Source organism: Carcharhinus amblyrhynchos, chromosome 35 (assembly GCF_965287045.1).
Source record: "Carcharhinus amblyrhynchos chromosome 35, sCarAmb.v2.hapA, whole genome shotgun sequence".
NCBI classification, from domain to species: domain Eukaryota; kingdom Metazoa; phylum Chordata; class Chondrichthyes; order Carcharhiniformes; family Carcharhinidae; genus Carcharhinus; species Carcharhinus amblyrhynchos.
Genome location: NC_137358.1, coordinates 7844963 through 7855328, shown reverse-complemented (window position 1 = coordinate 7855328; position 10366 = coordinate 7844963). Strand labels below are relative to the sequence as shown.

General features: G+C 44.2%; 1 protein-coding gene across 2 annotated transcripts in view; it reads right to left on the bottom strand.

Annotated features, from left to right (window-relative positions):
• Positions 1 to 829: 829 nt before the first annotated feature.
• LOC145361574 (protein kinase C and casein kinase substrate in neurons protein 3) overlaps positions 830 to 10366 on the bottom strand; it is a 71537-nt gene continuing 62000 nt past the window's right edge. For both annotated transcript variants that reach the window (XM_080217411.1, XM_080217412.1), the window contains exons 7-10: positions 9606 to 9726; positions 5942 to 6027; positions 3446 to 3558; positions 830 to 1804 (exon numbers count right to left, since the gene is read on the bottom strand). In XM_080217411.1, coding sequence (XP_080073537.1) covers positions 1692 to 1804; positions 3446 to 3558; positions 5942 to 6027; positions 9606 to 9726 — 433 coding nt within the window. In that variant the 3' untranslated portion in view covers positions 830 to 1691. The remainder of the gene's footprint in view (positions 1805 to 3445; positions 3559 to 5941; positions 6028 to 9605; positions 9727 to 10366) is intronic.

Here is a 10366-nt window from a genome sequence, read left to right as displayed (position 1 = left end):
TAAAGCGTTAGTCAGTTGGAGCAGTTGATACACATTCAATAATTTGGACCTTGCTTGTCCAACCTGTCACCTCCTGCAAAGCGCTTCAAACTGTGCTTAAAACTGATTCCCAGCTGCCCGATTTTCCAAGTTAATTCTTCTCTCTCCAGAGGACCTCTGAACGATCTCGGGGACATAACCTTTCTTGCTTCTACATCTGTGAAAGTCTGCGGCTTCAAGTGCCATGGTAAGTCTTGTAGATACTATGTAGAGTACTGTTCTTTGTAGTGACTGGTGTTGACAGTTTGTGCTTTATTTAAATGACCTGTAAACCATAAATAACTGAGTGTGTGCTCCTGGTGTTAAGGTCATGAGTGACCTAATAATTCAGAAGAGGAAAGCTCTGGATGCCGTGCATGATGTGTTGAGCTGTTTGATTGCAGTTGGGCCCCAAAATTGGCTTTGGGCTGGAGAGTAGCAGATTGGGCAAGATTTCTGATCTTTATTCAGTGAGATGTGGGATAAACAGGGAAGTACTACAGCAAGGGGTGTGGGGTATATTGGTGCATTAGAGTGAAGGGCTGTGAGAGATGTGGGATATACAGCAAAGTATTACAGTGAGGGGTATGGGATATATTGGTGCGTTATAGTGAAGGGTTGAGAGATGTGGGATATACAAGAGAGTCACACAGGTGGGATATATTGGTGCATTACAGTGAAGGGTCATGTGGTCTATTAGAAGACTTGTACAGTGAGTAGTGTAGGATATATTGGCAAGTGTTACAGTGTAGAGTATGGATTTATCAATGTTATAGCAATGTATTGGGGGACATTAAAAAACAGGGTATACTAGAGTGTTACAGTATTATGTTTATTATATATAAAGTGTTTACAAATGTTTGCAAGCAATTTATTTGTGCTTCTGACCATCCCACTACAACAAGATTTCTTTCCTGCTTTCACCTATTTGTTTATATACAAACTGTGCTCTCTCTCTGAACCTTGCATTCAGTAATCAAAATAATAGCTTAAAATTCGCCTTAAACGTAACTGGTCTTTGAGAGGTAAGGGAGTTCCAACATCAGGGAGCTTTTATATTTGGTATCAAATCAATCACAAAAATTCTCCTGACTATTTCTGTCTCTCAATTAAACAGTGAATGGTGATTATTGTGCTGGGAAGTTGGCTGGGAGTTATTGCTTGATACCTGCTGATGGAATTAAATTGACATCAGCCGGGGTGCAATTGTTTAACCCAGGTTTGTCATTCCCATTGAAACCGTTCATTCAGGTCTCATTCCTTGCACTGCCATTCTCCACTGCATTAAGTCAGCAACCTGTATTAATGACCTGTATCTTTACTAATTATCCAATTCCACAGCAAAATCAAACTCATCAACTCTCGTTGCCTCTCAGTGAACAATCCTGTGTGTCTTGAACTCACAAATTTCTCCTGTCCTGAACTTGAACGCTAACCTAGCTCCCTTGAATGCATCAGGCACTGCCCTCCCAGCTAAAAAAAAAATGCTGTTAACATTTGCAGGCTGAATTTTTTTTAAAAAAGTTAGTCATAGTAATGGAAAACAAATTTTAAATTGTTTTTGTTTAAAGCTGTGGGTGATGGAGAGACGAGGTCTTTGATATAGGTCCTGGTGATGATGCCTTCATTTAAAGTATCCACATTTTTAAATTAAGCAGCATTCACTCTGCTTTCTACTGTATAACTTCTACATAGTTTGCTGGGTACAGTCCAATCCGGCCTCCATCAAGGTAACCTTTGCACCATCCTTGCTCGTCCTCATCCTCTACTTTAGTCAGCTCCTGACCTGCAAACCAAACACAAAAAGCACCCAATGAAAGCAGTGTAACAGTGGCACAGTGGTTAGCACTGCTGCCTCACAATGCCAGGGAACCAAGTTCAATTCCCGGCTTAGGTCATTGTTTGTGTGGAGTTTGCATGTTTTCCCTGTGGCTGTGAAGATCCCCTCTGGATGCTCCGGTTTCCTCCCACAGTCCAAAGATATGCTGGTTAGGTTTCATTGACTGTGCTAAGTTCTCCCTCAGTTGTACCCAAACAGGCGCCGGAGTGTGGCGACCAGGGGATTTTCACAGTAACTTCACTATGTTGTGAATGTAAGCCTACTTGTGACTAATAAACAAACTTTATAAAAATTCAGAGATCTATCTCATAGTCTAAATGGGATCGATCCAGACTGACCTCAACCATTTGGTGTTAGTATTGGTTCGTAAATATACCTAAGTATCTTTGGAAAGAGCTGAGACCTGGTACTGTTTTTGACTCTTCGGCTCATTCCATCTTCCCAAGCACCATTAAACTCCAAGAGTTAACGTTGAATTGAAAGTATTTCTTTATCCCTGCAGCCCTTCTCCTCTCCCAGTTTCCTGCCCAGCGAGACTATGTTGTAGAATCATAGAATCCCTACAGTACAGAAGGAGGCCGTGTGACCATTAAGTCTGCAAAGGGCACAATCTCACCCAAACTCTATCTCCAGAACCCCATGCATTTATGGTGGCACAGTGGTTAGTACTGCTGCCTGACAATGCCAGGGACCTGGGTTCAATTCCTGGTTTGGGGTCACTGTCTGGCTGGAGGCTGCGCGTTCTCCCCACGTCTGTGTGGATTTCCTCCAGGTGCTCTGGCTTCCCACACAGCCCAAAAGATATGCTGGTTAGGTGAATTGGCTGTGCTAAATCCTCCCTTAGTGTGCCAGAGTGTGGCAACTCGGATTTTCACAATAACTTCATTGCAGTGTTAATGCAAGCCTACTTGTGACTCAAATAAACTAGTTTTGTACTTTGGCTAGTCCCCCTGACGCTAAGGGGCAGTTTAGCAGGGGCAGTCCATCAAGCCTGCACATCTTTTGGACTATGGGAGGAAACCCATGCAGACACGAGGAGAATGTGCAGACTCCACATAGACAGTGACCCAAGTCGGGAATCGAACCCGGGTCCCTGGTGTTGTGAGGCAGCAGTGCTAACCACAGTGCCACCTCATTTCGAATTAATTGAAGGGGTTCACCAGACATGCATTGAAGGCTGGAGTTGAGATACCCATAACCTGTCTCCTTTGTATTAAGCTATTTTGTTTTTGGGTGCTTATAAAAGTGAGAATTATCATTGCTTGGGAATAGAATGCACTCCCCGGGATTCTAACCCAGATCCTTGGGGCTGCTGTGCCATTGGGCTGCACAGTTGGGGGCACTTTTCCTGAGAAACGTGCTTCAATCCCAACTAGAGTGTGCCCCTTACTGCAACACTGACATTAATCAGCTCTCCATGCCTTCCTAAGGCACATGTAGCAGTTTCATGTTGGGTCAGCTTTGAACTGTCGGCCCACACTCAAAATATTAATGCAGAAGACTTTCAGCAGTGTTTGTAAGAACCTATCTACAACAATATACATTTATATGGTGCCATTGATTTAAAGTTTACGATGCAATGCTTACCTGCTTTAAAAGTGAGCTCGTCTGATTCCTGGCTGGTGTAGTCATACAGTGCTCGGATTCTGACGCCAGGGACGTTTGTGCCATCCTCACCAAGGGAATACCCTTTACTTAAACTGTGAAACCAGAAAACACAAGAGTGGAGTTGCTTGTAAACAATGTTCAGCTGTGAACCAGTGAAGACAAAGGAAGCTCAACTGGTTAAACACTTGTCTCCTGTTCCCAGCTCTCTGTCCTGTGTCACTGTTTAGATAGAATGTAATAGAACTCCAAACCCAAGACATCTACTGTCTAGAAGGACAAAGACAATAGATATATGGTGACACCATCACCTGCAAGTTCCCCTCATTCACCATCCTGACCTGGAAATATAAGTGACCCAGTGACAGTGAAGGAATGGTCAATATCCTGGAATTCTCTCCCTAATGGCATTGAGTCAACCCACAGCATGTGGACTGCAGCGATTTAAGAAGGCAGCTCACCACCACCTCCTCAAAGGGCAACTAGGGATGGCCATGCCCCAGAATCAATAAAACAAAAATTCAGTTTCTAATCGTCCAAAATTGACTTTAAGTAGTGCTTTTATTTTGGTTTGTTTAAACCTCTCTCTTCTGTTTCAGGTTCCTCCTCTTTTTTTGGCAGGACATGTGATCATGAGAAATAGGAGTAGGCCCTTGGGCCTCTCTGGCCTGTTCTGCCATTCAATAAGGTGGTGGCTTATCTGTGCCTTAGCCTATCTGACCTGCTCATGTAGCCTATGACTTCATGATCTTAGCCTTGAATGTATTCAGTCCCTCAGCCTCTACTGCTCTCTGGGGAGGAGAATTCAAGAGTAACAACCCTCAGAAGAAATTCCTCCTTATCTCTGACTCCTTAGTTTAAAAATGTCTCCAAGTTCTAGACTGCCTATAAAAAGAGCAGCATCCACTCAGCATCTATCCTTTCAAGCCTCCTCAGAATCTTATTTGTTTTGATAAGATCACCCCCCATCTTCTAAATTGCAATGAGCACTAGGTCCAATCTAACCGCTTATTGTGGGAATCAGCCTTGTGAACCTTCCAATGCATGTATAACCCTACTTGAGTGAGGAGATCAAATGTGAATACAGTACTGGAGGTGGTGTGTGCTTTCAGTCCCTCCAGTACCTCGCTGCAATGATGTCGGTGAGTGTCTGTTTAATCATGGGCAGATGTCACAGCTGAGCTGAATGCTTCTTCATTTGAAATCCAGTCAGGGGTCACTAGATGGAATTTTTGAACCCAGGTCACCATCTGTGTGGAGTCTGCACCTTCTCCCCATGTCTGTGTGGGTTTCCTCCCAGTCCCAAAGATGTGCTGGTTATTTGGACTGACAACACTAAGTTCTCCCTCAGTGCACCTGAACAGGCGCCCAGGTGTGGCGACTAGGGGATTTTCACAGTAACTTCATTGCAATGTTAATGTAAGCCAACTTGTGACTAATAAATAAACTTTACTTTTCACTGTTCTTTTCCTCCAGAACAAATCCAGACTTGAAGTTGTGCTGCTGTTTTTGTATTTGTCCACTTTGCTACTAATTTGTTCAGCCAGTTTTCCAAATACTCAGAGGTAAAGACTCATTCGTGGAGGCCAGGAAGGATTTAGATATTTTTCTCCTCGTCTGAGTCAAGCTAGCTGATTTCAGCCGCAGTGCTTACAGAGGTGTATTTAATTGACATCTTTCTCAACCATCCAGTGATGTATGGGTTAGGTTGATTGGCCATGCTAAGTTGCCTCTTGGTGTCCCAGGATGTGCAGGTTGGAGGGATTAGCAGGGTAAATGTGTGGGATTATGGGGATAGGTTCTGTTTGGGATTGTGGTCAGTGCAGACTCGATGGGCCAAATGGCCTCCTACAAAGTAGGGTTTCTATGAAGCATGGGGTGTCCCAAAGTGATTTACAGCCAACAGGTCCCTGTTGTCATGTTGGAAACATAGCACCAGTTTGCACAGAGTAAGATCCCACAGGATCAACTCATTGCACCACAAGACCTTGCATCTTGAAACCTTTTTTGGAGAGGGCGATGTGAGGGGGGATTATGCTGGCATTATCAAGCACACAGTGTGGCTCTTTTTCTGAGCCTTCAGTGAATGCAAAGTGCCTATCCTTAAACAGCAGAGGGCCAGGGTGCTTTACATGGGTTGCTATATCCTGAGATGAGTTTAGCCATGACAGCCTCACCCAGAACTGAGGACTGGTCAGACTTGGCTGGCTAGCCTATAGTGTGGAAAAGCCTGCTCACACGCACTGATGCTCACGTATAAATAATGGTCGTAAGTGTTGAGGTATTGGAGGAGCACCCAGTTTATTTTGGGATGATCTGTCAAGAGTCAGGGTCTTGGGAAAGAGAGAAGATTGTCGGACTGGGGAGAGGTGGTGGAGTGCACCATGTTTGTAATCTGAGTGAAAACAATCATTGGAAGGGTCTCCCTTTAGCATCAGGAAGTGACATCTCTAACACGTTACAATTCTAAAACTTCACCTTAAACTTTGAAGAACCACTTTGTCCCCTTCCTTCTTCCCTTTCCCCTTCTTGTCTGTAATCTTTTCTCTTTCTGGGCTCCATTCCTGTGGGGTGAAAAGTCAGTGTCAGATGTTGGTAAATAAACAAGTATAAGCCTAGTCTTTGAATTAAAATCAGCTGTTAATCACAATAATTAGCATATTTTCCCAGATCTGGAATTGAGATACTGAATTCAAAGTAAAAGCCTCTTTAAGTATTATAACTTGAATGATGAGTTATGGAATTGTTACACTATGGAAGGGTGCCATTATGCCCACCTCCCTCTGCAAGAATATGTCAGCTAGTCTTATCCCACTAACAGTACAGAAAAGCGAGAGTGCATCTGGTGAGATGACAATAATCTCTCAAACAACAAAATGAAGGAAACAGTCATCAACTTCAGGAAGTGTAGTGAAGAACATATCCCTGTTTACATCAATGGGACCAAAGTAGAAATGGTCGAGAGCTTCAAGTATCTAGGTGTCCAGATCATCAACAATGCCTCCTGGTCCCTTCATGCTGACATAGTTAAGAAAGCCACCAGTGCCTGTACTTTCTCAGGAGGCTATGCAAATTTGGCATGTCCACTACAAAACTATCACCAACTTCTACAGATGCACCATAGAGAGCATTCTTTCTGCTTGTATCACAGCTTGGTATGCCTCCTACTCTGTCCAAGACCGCAAAAAACTACAAAGGGTTCTGAATGAAGGCCAGTCCTTCAAATTCAATTTAATTGCAGTTGCCCTGAGGCTCTTACCTAACGGCAGGCAGGTAATCAGCTGAACACTTGCATGGCGCAAGAATTGCCCAAGTGGCACATAAAAAAAATACTGTCACTGTGTGATAATACATGTGACAATAATAAATCACTAGATTTTAATCCTTCAAGTGCTTATCTAGTGCCCCTTTGAAAGCCACAATTGAATCTGTCTCTGCTACTCTCCCAGGTTGTGCATTGCACATCATCCATTTGCTGCATAAAAAAGCAAGTTCCCTTTTTTTTTCCTTTATTCTTTCAATGCAAGTATCCCTGGCAAGACCAGTGTTTCTTCCTCATCCCTTATCACCCTTGAATTGAGTACAGTTAATAGTCAACTACATTACTGAGTCTGGAGACACATATAGGCCAGACCAGGCAAGGACTGCAGATTTCCTTCCCTAAAGGACATTGGATTTTTCCATCAATTTATAGTGTTTTGGTCACCATCACTGAGACTAGCTTTGTATTCCAGAATTCTTCATAGAATCTCTACACTGCAGAAGGAGGCCATTTAGTCCATCGAGTCTGCACCGACCACAATCCTACTCAGGCAATACCCCCATAACCGCACATATTTATCCTGCTAACCCCCTGACACTATGGTTAATTTATCATGGCCAGTCAACCTAGTCTGCACATCTTGAGACTGGGAGGAAACCAGAACACCCGGAGGAAACGCACACAGACATGGGGAGAATATGCAAACTCCATGCAGACAGTGACCCAACACTGGAATTGAATCCAGGTCTCTGGCGCTGTGAGGCAGCAGTGCTAACCATTAATTGAAGTCAGATTCCACCAGCTGTAGTGGTGGGATTTGAACCCACACTCGCAGAGCATGAGCCCAGATCATCCAGTGACATTCCCATTCTACCATCATCTCTCCATATTCTTATGTTGCTATTGGGACCTTTGCCAACCACTTTCTATATGCGTCCTCTGAATTTCAACCCTTCCATCAATGGGAACTTTATCCACTCTGTCATAAGAACATAAGAAATAGGAGTAGGAGTAGGCCATCTAGCCCTTTGAGCCTGTCCCTTGTGACTGAAGCTTCATTTTACATTATGTAACGCTCACCAAGTGATTCATAAACATAGAAACTAGAAGCTGCAGTAGGCTATTCAGTCCTTCGAGGCTGCTCTGCAATTCTTTTAAAAAGTTTATTTATTAGTGTCACAAATAAGGCTTACACTAACACTGCAATGAAATTCCCTAGTTGCCACACTCTGGCACCTGTTCGGCTCAATGCACCTAACCAGCACATCTTTTAGACTGTGGGAGGAAACCGGAGCACGGGGAGGAAATGCACGCAGACATGGGAGAACGTGCAGACTCCACACAGACAGTGACCCAAGCTGGGAACTGAACCTGGGTCCCTGGTGCTGTGAGGCAGCAGGGCTAACCACTGTGCTACCGTGCCACCCAATTCATTATGATCACGGCTGATCATCAAATTAAATATCCTGATTTCTCCTCCCCCCAACGTATCCCTTGATCCCTTTAGAGTATATCTAATTTCTTCTTGAAATCACACAATGTTTTGGCCTCAGCTACTTTCTGTGGTAGTGAATTCCTCACATTCACCACCCTCTGGATGAAGAGATTTCTCCTCACCTCAGTCCTAAAAGGTTTTGTCCTTTATCCTCATTACTTAGTGTCTTTCAGCTTCTCAACAAATTGCAAAGACTCCTCCACTATCCAGTTACTTAAGCACTGTTTTGTGGGCAATGCTGGTAGATGTTTGCAGTCATGAATGGGATGAAAAGTGGCCAGAAAAGTGGGAGATTGCCACTTGCTTGGCCACATGGTCTGCCTGAACGTGGAAATGAGTTCTTCGTTTCATGCTGCATCTGACAGATGACACAGTTGGCAATGTGGCATGTCTTACTAATGCAATGAAAGGTCAGTTGGACTGTTGGCTGGAGTGGGACTTGGACTTCTCAACCATCTGTCCTGGAAGTGAGAGAGCCAAGCTCATCTAAAGCAAAGGACATGGTGCCTACTATGGTCCTACTACAACAGGTGAAATACCACACATGACATAACCAGTATGTTGATTTGAAACATCTGAATCTTGGATATGTTTGGGGGTGGCACGGTGGTACAGTGGTTAGCACTGCTCCTCACAGCACCAGGGATTGGGGTTCATTCCCAGCCTTGAGTCACTGTGTGGCATCTACAGATCGCCCCGTGTCTGCATGGGTTTGCTCCGGTTTCCTCCAATGCTCCAAAAATATGTGGGTTCAGTGGATTGGGCATGCTAAATTGCCCTTGAGTGTCAGGGGTACTGGCTAGGGTAAATCAAGGGGTTATGGGGATAGGATATTGGTGGGATTGTGGTCAGTGAGACTCAAATGGGCCAAATGGCCGCATTCTGCGCTGTAGGGGTTTTAGCATTCCATATTGACCAAATGAAAGTGCCGTCACTTCTATTACGTAGGAGACACAGAAGCCAATTTGTGTACAGCAAGCTCCCACAAACTCCTATGTGACAATGAGCAAACAAACATGTTGATTGAGGGATAAATATTGTTTAGGACACCAGGGATAAATCCCTTGCTCTTCCTTGAAATCAGTGTGGGTGGCACAATGGTTAGCACTGCTGCCTCACAGCGCCAGGAACCTGGGTTCGAATCCCAGCTTAGGTCACTATCTGTATGCAGAATCTGCACATTCTCCCCATGTCGACATGGGTTTCCTCCAGGCGTTCTGGTTTCCCCTCACAGTCCAAAAGACATGCTAAGTTCTCCCTCAGTGTACCTGAACTGTGCCACCAAGATGGCACAACTTTCATCAACTTTTAAGATGCACCATAGAAAGCATTCTTTCTGGTTGTATCGCAGCTTGGATTCTATGACAGATGGATGATGCACTCACCTCAAAATGTGGCCAGTTGGTTGGCATCCCTGGACCATGTGTATTGCGCCACCATTTCAAATCATTCTGCTCGTTTACTGATAGTACAGTCTGATGTAAGTCCTTAAATATAGACCGGAAGCTGCAGAGAGAATACGGAGTGGTAATTAATAAGGACATTTCATAGAATCCCTACAATGCAGAGGAGGCCATTCAGCCCATCGAGTCTATACTGGCCAAAACCCACCCTATTCCCATAACCCCACTAATTTACTCAGCTAAATCCCCTGACACTAGGGACACATGGCCAATGCACCTAACCCACACATCTTTGGACTGAGGGGGGAAACCGGAGCACCCGGAGGAAACCCACACAGACACAGGGAGAATATGCAAACTCCACACAGACAGTGACCGAGGCTGAAATTGAACCTGGGTCCCTGGCGCTGTGAGGCAGCAGTGATGGCCACTGTGCTACCCAAATACCTTGTACCTCAGCCTATCTTTGAGGTGAGTTGCAGCCCTCAACTGCTAAGTGGGCTGAATACTAGTCAGTGGGCCATTTCTTTATAGAGGAACTTAATTGGCTCATTATTGATTACTGTAGTTGGGAATACATACAAAAAGAGAAAATAATTCTTGATCTAAAAGCTTAAACCACAGGACTTTTGTCCAGTTTTGCAGCAAAATAAGCAGCTGGTTGATAAATAAGACAAATATGTTTTATTTTTGGGATCGAAAAGCACTGAAAACAATATTGTTTGCAAGGTTTTAGTTTTGTT